At 35.5% G+C, this 16,948-nt stretch overlaps 1 protein-coding gene across 2 annotated transcripts; it reads left to right on the plus strand.

Moving 5' to 3' along the window:
- The first annotated feature begins 1,711 nt into the window (after positions 1-1,711).
- LOC111496136 (protein starmaker-like) lies at positions 1,712-15,029 on the plus strand. Of its 2 annotated transcripts, XM_023146444.1 has the most exons (14): positions 1,712-2,045; positions 3,298-3,501; positions 3,600-3,781; positions 6,816-6,942; positions 7,056-7,253; positions 7,739-7,777; positions 7,971-8,858; positions 8,960-9,070; positions 9,873-9,946; positions 12,651-12,702; positions 12,870-12,956; positions 13,037-13,080; positions 13,757-13,831; positions 13,905-15,029. In XM_023146444.1, the coding sequence occupies exons 1-14, from the start codon at positions 1,944-1,946 to the stop codon at positions 14,482-14,484; spliced, it is 2,763 nt and encodes a 920-aa protein (XP_023002212.1). In that variant the 5' UTR covers positions 1,712-1,943; the 3' UTR covers positions 14,485-15,029. The 2 variants fall into 2 exon arrangements, with proteins under 2 accessions (XP_023002212.1, XP_023002213.1); XM_023146445.1 differs by lacking the exons at positions 1,712-2,045; positions 3,298-3,501 and adding an exon at positions 6,133-6,165 and having other exon boundaries at positions 3,721-3,781.
- The last annotated feature ends 1,919 nt before the right edge of the window (positions 15,030-16,948 follow it).

Here is a 16,948-nt window from a genome sequence, read left to right on the forward strand (position 1 = left end):
AAAGATTTTTGTCAGAGATCGTTCAGTATAGAGTTTCTCAAAACAAAACACGCTTAACTTTAGAATTAAGCATTTTTTAGCTATCTTATATTCAAGATTGCTCTCGTTCTACAAGTCTATACTTTTCCGTCAAACATACATTTGAAATTATTTATTATAAAAAATATAAATTTTGTTTATTTATTTATTAAAATTTGCTTCTAGGTGCATCATCATTACCACTTTGAAGGGTATGCAAGTAATTTGAGGAGAGCCTACTCCTAGTTTCTCGGAACGAAGTGTAAAATAAATTAATAAATATAATATTTATGCCGTGTAAAGTGAAATAAATGTCAATATTATTTGTTTTTAAAATCGAAATAATTGGCAAAAAGTTAATTTCTGGATTATTTTTAAAAAACTATATATTTTAATTTATAAAATACAACAAATATTATCTCGTTCCCGCCAGCTTTTTTTTTAATAGAAAAATAAGATATATTTCCATTTAATAATTATGTATATTATTAAAATAACTTTATTAGAGGTCTCTACGAGATTTCTTTAAATATTATATATATATATATATATTTTATTTTTAACTCTAAAAATTTTAAATTCAATTAAGATGAAATAAAATGCTCAACTTTAGGTAGATGTCCACGTGGATTTTGAAAAGGTTTAATTTCCTTTTAATAATTGAAATACTAAATTTTATTCCTATTTGTTATAAAAATATCCTTAAACTTAAACTTAAAAAAAAAAAAATCAATTAAATTACCGGGTTGTGAAACTATTTTTCGGTGGCTAGGTTACTAACATTCCCAATCCAAAATTTCAAGTTGATCTAAAAGATTTTTCCAACTCAACTCAACCCGTGTACACTCTTAATCTTTCCTCCATAAAAATAAACGGGAAACTTTATGAATATAAAAAATCTATTATGCTTCGTCACTAGTCTTAAAAATTTGACAATTTTTTTAAATATTAAAAAAAAACAACCCACAAAAAAAAAACTGTAGTTTCATTAACTCTATAACTCAGACCAAACACGCTTCCTTAAAATTTATCAGAACTTGAAAAATCACAACGAGACAAATATTAGATACAACTTTTTTTTAATTAATAAATATCAATTATATCAATACATGGTTAATGCAATTTATTTGATATTAATAAAAACAAAATATAAAAAGGTCAAACAGTTGAATATTTATTGGCCACCCATTTATTTTATTCTCAAACATTTATAACCATAAATTGAAAATTACACTTAAAAATTTTGTCACATCCTCAACAACACTTTGCAAGTACGAATACCACTCATTTTTATTATTATATAATAATAAAAAATATATATTTTCTCTTCCCTTGCGGAAATTATAAAATAAAATTCATCAATTTTAATATCCTTAAAATAAATTAAATTCAAAGTCAAATTAAAATTAAATGAGAGCTACAGAAAAAACTGTCATTATTTTAATATATATTTTTAAAATTTAGTAAATAGTGGATAATTTTAAATGACTACAATTATCGACATTTAAATAATAAGATTAAAATTAAAAATAATATATATATTTATTTTAAATTGGGAATTCAAAATTTAAATACTAATATTAAATTAAGTCAGAGAGCGTGAAGCGTCGATAGTGGAGAAGAGAAGGGTTTATTTATTTATTTAAATTAATTAATTTATAATAAAAAATAAAAAATAAATAAAAAATGTAAACAAAATATTTCGAAACTCTGATATTTTTCCCTCTGTGTGTGTATCCGAGAAAGAAAACCCTAGCTCCTCTTCTCTCCCCGTTCTTCTCTTTCAAGTTTCCCTCGCTTTTCTATGTGATTTGGCCCCATTTCCATTCGATTCGGTGGGTTCCTTTACTTCCATGGACTTCAATTGAACTGAACCCTTCCGCGTTTCCAAGGATCTGGGAGCTTTAGCTACAAACCGAGCAAACATGGCGTCTTCCGACAAGGATGTCGAAGAACAACTTTTGGAAGCTGGCAATAAGATTGTTGACCCTCCTACTTCCGTTGAACAACTTCTACCGCTTCTCGATGTAAGCCCTTCCCCTTTTTCTTCTTTCGCCGGGTTATTTTGTTTATTAATTTCGGAATTTTCTTCAATCAATTTGTTTTTTTCGACCTGGGTGAATGCTGTCTTCGAATTTTCTTTCGTTCTACCCTTTACGGTGATATTTGACGCTCGATTGGTTTTCCCTTTACAATTTATCGTGCTCAGTCGTTTTTTTGTATATTTAATTTATTGCAAGTTCCTGACTTTTTACCACATTCGAGGGGCGCGCTTACGATAATGGCTTCTCTCGTTATAAACGCCACTTTGAATGAAATTGTAGAAATGAATCAGTCGTGCAGCTGGTCTTCAAATTTGAGCTTTGCAGTGTTCTTTGTTTTTTTTTCTTTTTGGTGGGTGGGGGCAGTGATGTAAATTAAGCAAGGAAATTGTAATTGAAATTTGTTGTGTTGCTCATATGGTGCTAGTTTGTGGAAGAGGGTTTACATGTTGCTCAAAGCTCATTTAGGTTAGTATTCCCAGTCATGGTTTCTACATTGTTTGCTAATCGTGTAGTGATTATTGTTACTATTTTCCATTCGAGACAATTAAATTGGAAGCCACACCTTTCATGAGATTTTTCTAACCTAAAGTCTCTTTGTTCGCACAAATGAAATTGGTTGAATTGGTTCTCTGTTTTTTAATACATCAGCGGCTTTTGATTTGAAGCATTACTAGAACGTATGTTGAAGCACTTCTATTAAAGTTTACTGGAATACTATTGGGTTGGGGGACATTTTCTAACTTCTCTGGCAGCTGGCAGTAGTAAGAGCATCAGTTTTGGTGGTCTGGGAGGTAAGGGAAATGTTTGAAAACTGTTATGGAGGGAATTTATCAAGATTATATATCTTTTTCAAGACTTCCAGGAATGTAGATAAGGGGTCCTAACTTAATGAGGGTTCATGCTTTTAAAGCCAGTCAGGCTGTTCAGAATCTCCTAAGTGTAGAAACTTTGACTTTTAAATCTTCTTCTGATGTTGATTCGTTGAACCATACATTAGAAATGACTAATGAGGGATTTTTTGACCGTATTCTTTTTCTTCTGCTAATTTTATCACTCTCTCGCTTCTCTATCCTTGCTGCTGTTGTGAAGAAATATAATGAAACATGAGCTGCTTAATAGGCCTTCTAGGTCCTTGGTATTTAAAAGTTTTGTCTATGTTGATTTTAATTTTTGTGGTCATGATAGGTAGCGCTTGCATGTTTTTTTCCCTTCACAATAACCTGCGTGATTGCAGAAAATTGAGAGTTTTCTGGCAAGGGTTGAACAATCCCCTTCAAAATCAATGCAAAGTGCACTCGCTCCATCACTGAAAGCACTGGTTTCTGATCAGCTTCTAAGGCATTCGGATATTGATGTCAAAGTTGCAGTTGCTGCATGCATTAGTGAAATAACTAGGATCACTGCACCTGATGCCCCTTACAATGATGAGCAAATGAAGGTAATTAGAATTTAGAAATTTGGTCTTTAAGTGGATACAATGTCAATTTCCTACTTATCAAATTTATTTCTAAAGAGTTGTTATTTGCTTCTGTTCAGGAGGTATTTCATCTTATAGTATCGTCCTTTGAAAATCTCTCTGACAAGTCTAGTCGATCATATGCAAAGAGGGCATCCATACTTGAAACCGTAGCAAAGGTCAGATCGTGTGTGGTCATGCTGGATTTGGAATGTGATGGATTGATCATTGAGATGTTCCAACATTTCCTTAAGACAGTAAGGTATCATACTAGATTTTATTTTTTTAAATCATTTTCCTTTTAAATTTTCACTTATAATGATCCCAATTGTGATAGATATTCGATTTCAAACAAGTTAAGTTATTTCTTGAACAAAGAGAATTTATTCCTCCATTAAATGCTACTAGACTCTGCACTTAATAAGAAGTTGACTTTTACCAGAGAACATGAATAAAAAACAGCAAAATAGTCTCCTGGCAAGCTAGCTTCGCTTCTGCAAGTTTGTTTGTGGGGTATTTGGTTGGAATTGAACCATAGAATTTTTAGATAGGTTGAGACATTGGGTGAGGAGGTGCGAGAGGTGGCTAGGTTCAAGGCTCCTCATTGGGCCTTGGTTGCCAAACCATTTTGTAACTATGATCTCAGTCCTTTTTTTCCGATTGGAGGCCCTTTTTGCAATTTGTTTTGTTCTCCTTTTGTCCAGGCTTGTTTTTGGCATGCCTTTCTGTTCTTTCATAACTGAAAATTTGGTTTCTTACCCAAAAAAGAGAGAAGAAGAAGAAGAAGAAGAAGATTAGACTTGTTTCTCAGTATGTTAATCAATAAATTGATTGTGGATCTTAATTGCGTGAGGCCCAATAAAATAGCACATAGAAGACTTTCAAGCTTCACAAAAAACTTGATTACTAAGAATTTGAGGCAAGATCAATTGCAGAAAGCCATGGTCACTCATTTGATTCAAATACATGTGGGTTTGCAAGTGTATGTTAAGAAACCAATTTTGCTGCTAAATCTGGCAGACACAAACCCATGATTGTATGAAGCCCTCATAATTTACTGATTTTAAAGATAATTTAATCGAAGATGATACTGTGAAGTAATGGGAAGACAAGTCGTTTATTTTATGTGCATCACTGCTGGAGCTGCAATTTACTGCATATAGTGCCTAATTCACAAGAAAACTCCCAGATTTGGTCAGAGGAGAAATTCATTCTTGCAATTTGTTTTGTGCTCCTTTTGTTCAGGCTTGTTTTTGGCATGCCCTTCTATTCTTTAATAACTGAAAATTTGGTTTCTTACTTAAAAAAAGAAAAAAGAAGAAGATATAGAATTGTTTCTCAGTATGTGAATCAAGAAATTGATTGTGGATTTTAAATGCGTGAGGCCCAATAAAATAGCACAGAGAAGACTTTCAAGCTTCACAAAAAACTTGATTATTAAGAATTTGGGGCAAGATCAATTGCAGAAAACCATGGCCGCTCATTTGATTCAGATACATGTGGGTTTGCAAGTGTATGTTAAGAAACCAATTTTCCTGCAAAATCTGGCAGACACAAACCCATGATTGAATGAAGCCCTCATAATTATCAGATTTTAAAGATAATTTAATTGAAGATGATACTGTGAAGGAATAGGAAGACAAGAAGTTTATTTTCTGTGCATCATTTGCTGGACTGCAATGTACTGCATATATTGTTTAATTCACAAGAAACCTCTCAGATCTGGTCAGAGGAGGAATTCATTCTTGCATTTGATGAATATGTTGGTGAAGATGACCATAAGTAATCGCTGTTTATGGAGAGTTCCCCATGAGTTTTATTTAGATGTGATTTTTCAACCATGACGAGTCAATGTTGAGTGAGTTTGTGAACAAAGTTTACTTAAGGAAAGAAGGATGTTCTATGGTTCTTCTGATAATCGTATTGGCTTTCAAACCGAGGTTTTTATTTTTTTCAATGTCCCACAAGCTTAAAAACTCTACTTTACGGATTGGTTTCTCCATGGAAAAATCCTACAACCTCATATACGTGGTGCACTTACAACAACAGGGTATTTTTAACTCAGAGGAATTAGTGAAAATTTAGCTTTCTGAGTTCCTTGATTCCTATCTCCTCTTGTCACATCTTAAGCTCAAGAACAATTTCCTGAAGTGGGAGGTAATTTATATGGTGGGTTATTAGGATAGCATTGTAATAAGTTTTATACTTTCAGTTTATTGGTTATTTATTGCTTTGTTAGTCTGCTTTTGGGTTTATTTGGGTTGGTCGGAAGGCAACTTCTATAAATAAGGGGAAGGTCCATTGTATTTTCAACACTCTTTTGAATCAAATGGAGCTCCTTGGTTTGTTCTTTACTCTAGATGCTTGGCTGCATTAAAATACATTCATGTAATTGTTGAATGAATATTATTTTGTAATATTTTGCCTATAGTTGTTATTGGAATTGAGCTGCTGGCATAATGAACGTAAATCTTATAGAAGGTTAAGCATAAGTTCATAACTTTTGCTGATACCTTGGCATATTGCTTGCTGTGCCAATTATTTTAGTAAGTTGCTGATAATTTGAAGTTAAGATGACTGCAGTAACAAGTAACTCTTCCCTGGTGTTTGCAGAGTAAAAGTTGATGTGATTTGATATTAATAATGGTAAGTAAAAGATTTACAAAAGCAAATTTCTGACACTTAACAATGCTTGGCTTTAATGTCTAACTAAACAGACCACCAAAGAATCTCTTTGTAATTTGTTCTTATTTATATTGTGTTCAAATACTATTTCATTTGGGTTTTGTCTGTGATATTTTTGGCCTTCCATCTATTCTATTTAGGTCTATCATTTTACTTCTAATAGTTTGCTTTTTTTTCCCCCTGTTTGATAATCATTTGGTTTTTTATTTTTGGTTGTTGAAAATTAAGCCTAGAAATACTACTTCCACTTTTAGGTTTCCTTGTTATGTTATCTACTTTTTACATATATCAAATAAAATCCGGAAGTTAAAAAAATAGTTTTCAAAAAGTTTGTTTTTGGTTTTGGAATTTGACTAAAATTGGAATGTTCTCTTAAAAATGTTGAAACTCATGGTAGAGAATCAATGAGAAAATCAATTTTCAAAATCCAAAATTAAATTCCCAAATGGTTATCAAATGGGGCCTAAGCTGAACATTTGTTGTTTTTCCTTTTTGTTCTTGTTCCTATTGCGAGAACATAGCAGGTTTTATTTTCTTGTGTTGGAAGTTCTAATGTTAGGAATTTTTATGTCCATATGTTGTTAAGTTTATTAATAGTATTCTTCATCCAGAGATGATCACCCAGAGAATGTATTTTCGTCAATGGAGACAATTATGAGCCTTGTTTTAGAAGAAAGTGAAGATATATCTGTAGAGCTCCTCTCTCCTATCTTAGATAGCGTGAAGAAGGACAATGAGGTAATATGCTTTGAGTTGTTATTTGTTCCCTTTCCTATTTTTTTCCTTCGTTTTTTTTAAGTATTATTATTTTCACATTTTGATTCTCTTTAATCTTATAATACTATTTTCAGGAAATTCTACCCATTGCTCGGAAGTTAGGGGAGAGAGTTCTTGATAACTGTTCTACTAAGCTCAAACCTTATTTGGTTCAAGCTGTAAAAACCTTGGGAATTTCTTTTGATGATTATAGTGATGTGGTTGCTTCCATATGCAAAGATATTTCTTGCTCTCTTGAGCCAAGTAATCTTCGTGATGCTGATGACAACACGGTATGTTCTTAAATAATGTTTAGTTTAGTAGTCTTGACAACTTATTCTTTCTTAAGGTTGGGGTTCCATCAAGTCTTGCTAAATGTCCATCCCATTTTCCCACACCCTAACGTTGAGTGTTGTACAAACGGGATTTTATATCGGTTATCTCTTGGTATCTTAAAAATGAAGCTCCATAGGCCTCATCTCTCTGTTTATTGGCAGGCAGATGAATGACTTGAATCTGTGTCAATGGTTATTTCCTGTAAATCTTCCATGAATACAATGTTTGATTCCCACGTTTAGATTTATGTGATATGTGATTCTGATATTGAATTTACCATGAGTTTCCGTACTACAGAGGTTGGGGTTTTATAACATGAGATTCTGTGTGTTGAAATAACATTTAACTCCCAATTGGTCAGCATACAAGATACTTAACATTGACCAAAGTGAATTTTTTGTAATGGTTTTTGCGTTTTGTTTTCTGTTGTAACTTTGTGCAGGTTCCTGAGAGCAAGTCAGTTGGAACGTCTGGGGAAGAGGTAAATGATTCTTAATGCTGTATTCTTTCCTGATTTTGTTTTAGAAGTATTTCTTCCCTTCTTAGAACAGGAAGCTCCATATATTCTTATGTAAGTAATGTATGCAAAATATAACATGTTAGGTTGATATGTAGAAAGTAGTTAGGTTACCTTTGTTTAATTGATACTGAGTTAAATGATATGATATCTATAGGTTGAAGACAAACTCACAGAAGTGGCCACACCTGAGAGAGTTGATACAGCCATCGAGAAACATCGTGACTCAGTTAAGAGCAATGGAGTTGCACAGGGGGGTGAAGATGGCTCTGTCCCTAATTTGGAGAACAAGAAAGAAGAACATGGTGGTCATGAGTGCAAAGAGGTGAAATCACCCAAAAGTTCTGAACCTGCTAAGTTGGGCTCTGAGAAGGCTAGTAATGTGAAGGAAAGATCTGAAAAGATCCCTAAGAAAAGAGGTAGAAAACCTAATCCAAAACCTACTGAAGTTCCTCATGTTGATGCCCAGAAGGGATCTCAGAGTCAGCCAGAACATGAAAGCCATAGTGAACATCCTGGTTCTCCTCGTGGGAACCGGTCTGCTGAAAATTTGCCTTCAGAAATTGAGGCTGATGCCAAGCCATCTTCACCCAAGGCTATGGAGATTGAATCTGCCAATGTTACTACACCTTCACTTAGTGGAAGCGTTCCTGATGAGTGTAATAATAAGTCTGGACAAGGAAAGAAGGCTGCTCAGGCAAAGAAGAAAGTCAACTCAGCTAAAGAGGTGGCTTCGATTGCACAAGTTTCAAAAAAATCATCTGACGAAATAAATGACTCAGGAGCAAAGCTTGCTGAAGATAAGGCTCCTGCTGGGGTTTCTGATGATTCTAAGACTGCAGATGAAGATGTAGCAGAAAGGGAAAGTGACACTACCAGTGATTCTGAGGCTAAGTCTTTGAAGCAGTCTGCTAGGAAGGGAGATGGAGCCAGTAAGAGTGGTGGTGGATCTTTAAAACAATCGGAGGCTAAGAGAAAGAAGGGATCTGGGAAAACTATTTCCGGAAAAACCTTGAAAAAGTCGTCAGGCGATGATGATAAAAAGGTGGTTAGAGCAGTGTTAGTTCTTTGTTTGGCTTCGTGGTAAAATCTTATCCCAACTGATGCGTTAATAATTGTTTGGTTGAATTGTGGTTATTCTTCTAGGAAACAACACCTGTGCTGAAACCAACCTCAAAAACTACCAAAGATGAGAAGATCTTGAACAAGACCACAACACCAGCCTCCAAGAGGAAGCGAACTCCTAGTAAAGAAAAAGTATGTTCTACCGCATAGAGTTTATTAGTTCCATGTCATTATGGATGAAAACTTTTCACTGCTTGGAGAAAAAATTTAACACATTAATGTTGCGATGATTGTATTTAGGTGTGCACATGGATATTGTTCTCTCCCCTCAAGTAAAAGTTGCTCTTTATTTAATTGCCATCAATGCATCATAGTTAGTGTCATATAATTCAACGTGTGTAAGTTTAATTTCATTAAATAATTACCGATTCCTTTGTCTTTTCCTGATTAGATGTCAGGTTAATAGTTCGTTGGTTTCTACTGTGTTTGTTTGTGCATTTGTCAAACATTTTTTTTTTTTTTTTAGGATATGGATATTAAAATGCTTGCTTGCTTCTTATAGACATATCATCTGATTTGTCCAATTTATTTTTGTTGCGAGCATATGAAACTTAAAAGATACACAAACAAATAAGCAAAAATCCATAAAAGCAAAGAAGTAATGGATATTTGAACTTCCGACAAGCAAGTTTCTCGTTGGGCTTGTTTGTTTTGAGTTTGTTTCTCCGGCATCCTCTTTGGGTTTTTTCTTCTCAGTTTTTAAGAGTTTTCTGGGATGTTTTTTCTTTTTGTTCTTCCTCTCTCTCTCCCTCTTCTTTTATTCTATGAATGGAAATTTTTTGTTTCTTGTTTAGAAAAAAGGACTATTCCTGACTTCAATATTACTGCCTCATTTTTGTCTACGACCTTAAAGCAACATATCCTTGATTGGCCCATTGCACTTTTCTTTGTTGTTGAAAGCTTAAATCTCATCTTTACTTGCTGTTATTTTCAGGAGTCTGAAACCAAGGATTTTGATGAAACTTTGGTTGGTTCAAAGATAAAAGTGTGGTGGCCAAAAGATCGGATGTAAGTACCAATGGTCTCTGAATTATTTTAGGTATCTTTGATGTATGGTTGATATCGTATTATAAACAAATTGTAAAATGCATGTGCTATATGCAGAAGTATACTTTTCTAATATTTTTGCGGATTGGTACCTCATTTAATTGGTGTCATATTCAAGGCTAGAACTTAGATTTAAAATTGGATTTGAAAAAACTTCCGAGTATGTGGATTGAAATTTGTTGGATGAGGTTCTTAGGCAGAGATTTTTGACTTGGAGTTGTCTTTGGATTAGGAAATATTCCTTCCTTATCAACAACAAACTGATAGGTAAGGTAGAGGCTTCTAGAGGACTTCGGAAGGCAGATCTCCTTCTTCCTTTCTCTTGTTCCTAGTGGTAGATATTCTTAGTAGATTAGTTGCCGCTGGTGTGGAAAGAGGGGTTCAGGGTTCAAGTGGGAAGGGAAAATTTTCAAGTGCCATTTTCACCTGACACATCTCTAGTTCGCTGATGGTACCGTTTTCTTTTGTTATGGAATGGAGGATTTGTTGGTTAACCTTAATACATTCTTTACATATCTGAGCTTATTTTGGGTCTTAAGATTAAAAGGTGAGTGTGGTCATGGGCATTAATTGTGAGTCGTCTAAGTTGAACTCTTTGATTGTGAGGTGGTTTCTCTTCCTTATTCTTACCTTGAGCTTCCTGTAAGCCACAACCCTTGGTCTGTTTCCTTCTTGGATTTCTCGAAAGGAGGGAGGCTGTAATGCCCCTAAAGCAAAAGGATTTTTAGATGTGCCTTTTGACCCACAACCTCTGTTACGACCCAAGCCCATCGCTAGCAAATATTGATTCCTCTTTGGGCTTTCTCTTTTGGGCTTCCCCTTAAAGCTTTAAAACGCGTCTGCTAGGGAAAAGTTTCCACACCCTTATAAGGGGTGTTTCGTTCTCCTCTTTAACCAATGTGAAATATCTCAATCCACCCTCCTTCAGGGCCCAACGTCCTTGCTGGCACTCGTTCTTTTCTCCAATCAATGTGGGACCCCTACCAAATCCACCCGCCTTTGGGGCCCAGCGTTCTTACTGGCACACCGCCTCGTGTCTACCCTCCTTCGAGGAACAACCTCCTCGCTGGCACATCACCTAGTGCCTGGCTCTGATACCAACTGTAACGCCCCTAATTTTCTTAACCTAATTAGTGACGTCACCCATACATGCATAAATCTTTAAGCGGAAATTCATCATAAATAGCTTTGGAACCAACATCAGTCTTACATAAAGGTTCAAAATTCGAACTAAACATAACTCCGAAACGAAAACATTCAATAACTTAATCCTGAAAAATTTAGATAAAATAAATATTCAACGATCTAACTTAAAACCCAAATAAAAACATAAGCTACTAGCTATGCCATCAGCCGTACATTAGTGCCTTGCCTTTACCTGAAAAATGGCAAGACATTGTCAGCCCTATTTTTCATCAAAGGCAAGGCACCAATGTACGGCTGACGATGGATCTAAGGTTACCATGGAAGTTAATGAGATGACATAGCTAGTAGTTTATGTTTTTATTTGGGTTTTAAGTTAGATCGTTGAATATTTATTTTATCTAAAATTTTCAGGATTCAGTTATTGAATGTTTTCGTTTCGGAGTTATGTTTAGTTCGGATTTTGAACCTTTATGTAAGACTGGTGTTGTTTCCAAAGCTATTTATGATGAATTTCCGCTTAAAGATTTATGCATGTATGGGTGACGTCACTAATTAGGTTAAGAAAATTAGGGGCGTTACAGTTGGTATCAGAGCCAGGCACTGGGCGATGTACCAGCGAGGAGGTTGTTCCTCGAAGGGGGGTAGACACGAGGCGGTGTGTTAGTAAGGACGCTGGGCCCCGAAGGGGGGTGGATTTGGTGGGGGTCCAACATCGATTGGAGAAAAGAACGAGTGCCAGCGAGGACGCTGGGCCCTGAAGGGGGTGGATTGTGATATCCCACATTGGTTGGAGAGTAGAACAAAACACCCTTTATAAGGGTGTGGAAACCTTTCCCTAGCAGACCGTTTTAAAGCACGAAAGGGAAAGCCCAAAGAGAATAATATCTGCTAGCGGTGGTGGTCTGGGCCGTTACAGAGACTGTGGGTGGGTCAAAAGGCACATCTAAAAATCCTTGGTTAGCAATTGCTTTAGGTTTTCCTTCCTTCTCTACACCTGTGTAGTGTTGGGTTGTGGATGGCTCAAATACCTATATTTGGGAGGGTTGTTGGGTGGGCCAGAGTTCCCTAGGAGTTACTGTGTATCTTCTTTGAGGGTGAAATCAGTATCTTCTGCTGTTTCTTTATTGGTTATGTCTTTTTCAGTTCAAGTTTGGTATGCAGGTATTTGGGGTATGTAGTGGAGAGGAATGATAGGATCTTCAGGAGGATCGGAGGTCCTGGGAAGAGGTTTGGTTCTTAGCTAGGTTTAATGCATCGCTTCAGGTGTCTGTTCAAGGATTCTTTTAATTGTTTGCATGGTTTGGCCCGTTGGATTGGTCCCTTTCTTAGCTTTGTTTGGGTTCTTTGAGGGCTGTTTTTTAATGCCATTTATGTTTTCCTGGCTTGTTGACTTTGTATTTTTTCATTTTTATCTCGATGAAAGTTGGTTCTGTTAATATATCTTCATTTGTCCATGATAAAACAATTATTATGTTTAATTTTTGGTCATTTGTTGTGTGTCATATTCCATCGGCTTCAGGTTTTATGAAGGTGTTATTGATTCTTTTGATCCTGAAAAAAGGAAGCACAAGGTAAGATATCATTTATGGAATCTGATGTTTTTTGTTACTATGGCATGTATGCATTTTAGTGCATATGTATGTGTTACATATACATATGCTTCTATGTATGTATATATATGCACATAGCTATATATATTCATTGGTTTATGATATTTTACGAGGTTCATTCTATGCAGGTTTTGTACATGGATGGAGACCAAGAAATACTAAATCTCAAAAAAGAGAGATGGGAATTTATTGATGATGACTCTGAATCTGAACAGGTAGGTTGCTGTGTAAATTGTATTTTGCTTGTCGTCTGAGATCCTCTAGCTTTAATGTTTTCTTTATCATATGATAACAGGAGCAAACAGAAGATTTAGTGAGATTAGAATCTGCAGCCGAGACGTATGTACATTCAACTTTTCAATATTTGCTGATTTCAGTTTAACATTCTAAATTTACATTTTATGAACGAAAAAGGGAGCTGCGAAGATAATCGTAACCCACTCATTTAGGTTTCAATATTAGTCCTCACATACGGTATATTTGTGGTTTTCCTTTGTTGAAACGAACTTTCGTATGAAGATAACATCAATGCATGTGTGCAAATGGCCATCTTTTACGTTGACCAGCATACTAGTTTGTGGTAATTGGTATTTTGCTTATCTTATAAGTAGTCACGAGCTCTGTCGAAAATGTGAAATAGGTTCTCTAGGACCTTAGCATCTTTAAATCAAGTTCCCCCTTTCACTAGCGCCATGTCAAATTGTTTTAGTTGGAAAGGCTGTAAGCATACCAGTTGTGAGAGGCATTCCTTTTTAGCCTGTATAGCTTTCAGTGTTAACTAGTTTCTTTAATCTGATATTAACTTAGATAAGTTCTTAATCTCTGATGGTTTAGATTTATATCGTGGGAAATATCTTTATAATCAATTCAGCACTTGATTCTTTCTATCTTCAGAGAAGCTATGATGCTCGTACTCGTGCTACTGTTTTTACTGAATTTTGTCAATATATGATCATGATATTGTTGGTTGGCATTTGTTATTGGTTTATGTGGATTCTTTTGATTGTTGTTACAGACCTCAAAAGAAAAAGGCAAAAATAAATGCCAATAAGTCTGCGACACGAGGAAAGATGGACGGTTCGCCCAAAAAGTTAGTTCATTTCACAACTGTTCGCTCTCTCAATAATGGTTCTTGATTTTTAATCGTTAAGACTCAATTCTAGGGGTGGAGTAACTTCCTCAAGCAAATCCAAGGGTGCAACTACAAAAACTGATCGGAGTAGTGGCAGCAAAGTTGAGGGCAAGTCGAAAGAGAATACCCCTCGGGTTGGAAGACCTCCGGGTTCTACAGCTAGCAAATCCAAAGATCAAACCACTCCTAAAACTGGTAGCAAGGCTGGTAGCACAGGTCCGAAAATTGCTGGCAAGTCGAGGAATGATGATGCTGAATCACACAAGACTGGTAAATTGAAGGATGACGAGACGTCCACACCTGCTGCAGCGGCTTCTGCGAAGTCCAAGCAAGATGTATTGAAGACTGGGAAGTCCAAACAAGAAACTCCAAAAACTCCTGCAATTTCGAAGGGAAAATCACCCAAAACAGGCGACAAAACAAATAACTCTAATCTCTCCAGCAAGGTCAAGTCCACATCTTCAAAATCAAAAGAAAGTGGGGATTTGAAGAACTCACCCGTTTCCGGAAAAGCAACAGAGAACTCAAAGGGGAAGTCGCTAAATTCATCCAACGATCAAGGCAGTGAATCCAAGTCAGGGAAGAAACGAAGAAGAGAGCCAAAAGGTTAATCACCACACGCCTATTCCTGAAAAGCTCGGAGTTGTCTATTCTTGCCTTTGTTCAGCACTACATATTTGCAAATTCTAGAATGAGTTCTTTGGGAAGCTTGCTCTGGATCTTGTTATCTCATTGGCATATTTTCCAAATTGTCTGTCATATAGTCGTTAGGTTAGGTTAGGCGCGATTATAGGAGTATGCTAGCTAGTTGCCTCTGTAGTTGTTTGCCTCAATTCATGTCATCTGTGGGAGGGAGGTAAGGTAAAAGGTAAAGGTAATAGTAGAAGAGAGAGGATGTTGAAGTGTTAGATAATGTGTACTACTACTAGGCTTTCTCTGAAAACAAAAGATTGGCTTGGCTTATTAGAGAAGAGGAGAAAGGCCACAGATTGAGAACAAAGGCCCTTTTTAGGCCTTCTTTTTTTAACTCCCTCGGTGATTTTTCAGAGTAATTGTTGTTAACCCAACATCTGCTGCTATATTCTGATTAATGGTTCTGGAAAGCTTAATCTTATGGAGTCATTTGGCTCCTAAATTTAGATGTGTATAGCCCCCATCAAACTTTGCATTACTTTCTTCTTTGTTTATGGATTATGGATTATTATAGGCTTCTTTTCACGGGACCGTTTGTTCTTTTTTGAATCCCGCTACTAGACATAAGGAATAGGAGGAAGGTGATCAGGCTTCTCATATCAAAAAGGTTGTCGAAAGAGAATTTGGTTAGGGCGGGCGTTACATTCTAATTATGAGAAGGGGTCATCGAGTGTATTTAAATAGGTACTATGTTTACATATGGATTCGTACGTCCTTACATCCTATGTAGGATTAGGAATATGCGTACGGACCTGTTTTTTAGATATCTCTCGTTATTTGGGACTCTATTCATCTCTCACCCGATTCGACGGACTTTTGGATAACAAGAAAGGCGAGGTGATCCGGTTTGATTGATCTCGGAAAAAGTCCTCTTGGTAGTAAATTGTTGAATTTGCAGTTTTGGGAAAGTGGGGTACTCACTGAATTCAAGGGTTGAATTTGTTTGTTTTACCGTTTGTGGCATTATTATTGTGTATCAGTCCCCACTTCCATCGTCTTCTTGTGGCCTTCTTCATCTGTTTATGTTTCTGCAGCTGCTGCTGCTCTGAATTCTGAGCTCAACGTACTGTCTTTGTTTTGTTTCACTCAAATTAAAACCTCCTCGTGAAATGTTCTTTCCTCTCTCTCTCTCTCTATATATATATATGTATGTATGTATATATATATATGTATCATACGGGTAGACGAAATAATAATTTAATTAGATGCAAGATTTTTATCAATAATTTTTGTTTCGAATGAGGTGGTTGTGATTGTTTAGGAACCCGATAGCACAAGAGGAACCATATCAGGCACTAGGAGGTCATTGTCGCAACAACTTGGAGTTGGCAACGTCTGACTTGTGGTCCCATTTTATCGTAAATTTAAAAAGATTTATAGGATTTATAAGATTTAATATATAATTTTCGTTAGGTAAACTTTAAGGCAAATATATGACCTTTATCTCCACTAATATTAAGAGGTTGGTCTCTATACAAATTTGATCGAAACTAACTTATGTTATCACGTAACTACTGTGCAATTGGATCATATCATCTGACGCTTTCATATGGATATGACACCATTTGCTTGATCAACCGATTAACCTTCGGTTCTAATAATTAATACTAATTAGAGTTCTATAACATTTATAAGGGTTCATTTAATATTTATAATGATGCAAACTTATTTAGATAAAAACAACATTTATGTGTGATTTAATGAACAATGACCCATACATTATTAAGTGATGTATAGCTGTGATATATATATATATATAACTTATTAGAGATGACCAAAGAGCGAGGCAAGAACGAGGATATCGTTCTTGTCCTCGTCTCTGTCTCCTATTTCAATCCTCATTCGTAAAAATTTCCTATTCATTTTTGTGAGGATTGAAACCGAGATTCACTATCGAATTCAAATATTTATTTCAAAGATTTTCTTAATAGATAATTTTCATTTTTTAATAAGCAAAAATATAATATAGAGTTTGAACCTAATTTCAATATAAAAATATAGTTGTGAATGGAACGAGGATTAACGAGGCAGAGGAGATTGATGGCGGGAATATAGTCCTCGTTTTTTTTTTCTAAGTTTAGCTAACGAAAGATAAATCTCTACTTACTCCCTCCTCTAATCTCCTCGACTTTAATGGAGATTTTTCATCCCATGTAAAGCAAGTCGGCCGAACCAAATCGACATGTTTATTCTAAACCATGGCTCATTTGAAGAAAGCTAGTTGAAGTTAAAGAGCAGTGGATGGCTACAAGTGATAGAGAGAGTGGTCCACAGCCATTGAAACCCTAAGCTTAGAGCTTTTCCCTACAAAAATTAGCCTTTTTTATTTAATACCAATAAATAAATAAATAACTAAAAATGGACCTTTTATAGCGTGGTCTC

The sequence above is a fragment of the Cucurbita maxima genome, unplaced genomic scaffold (assembly GCF_002738345.1).
Source record: "Cucurbita maxima cultivar Rimu unplaced genomic scaffold, Cmax_1.0 Cma_Scf00022, whole genome shotgun sequence".
NCBI lineage: Eukaryota > Viridiplantae > Streptophyta > Magnoliopsida > Cucurbitales > Cucurbitaceae > Cucurbita > Cucurbita maxima.

Bases quoted from the DNA above. Each gene is read 5' to 3' on its own strand.
- LOC111496136 (XM_023146444.1), top strand. From the start codon at position 1,944: ATGGCGTCTTCCGACAAGGATGTCGAAGAACAACTTTTGGAAGCTGGC. The intron at 12,703-12,869 runs GTAAGATATCAT...CATTCTATGCAG, and splicing joins CTGAAAAAAGGAAGCACAAG to GTTTTGTACATGGATGGAGA. The intron at 12,957-13,036 runs GTAGGTTGCTGT...ATATGATAACAG, and splicing joins ATGACTCTGAATCTGAACAG to GAGCAAACAGAAGATTTAGT.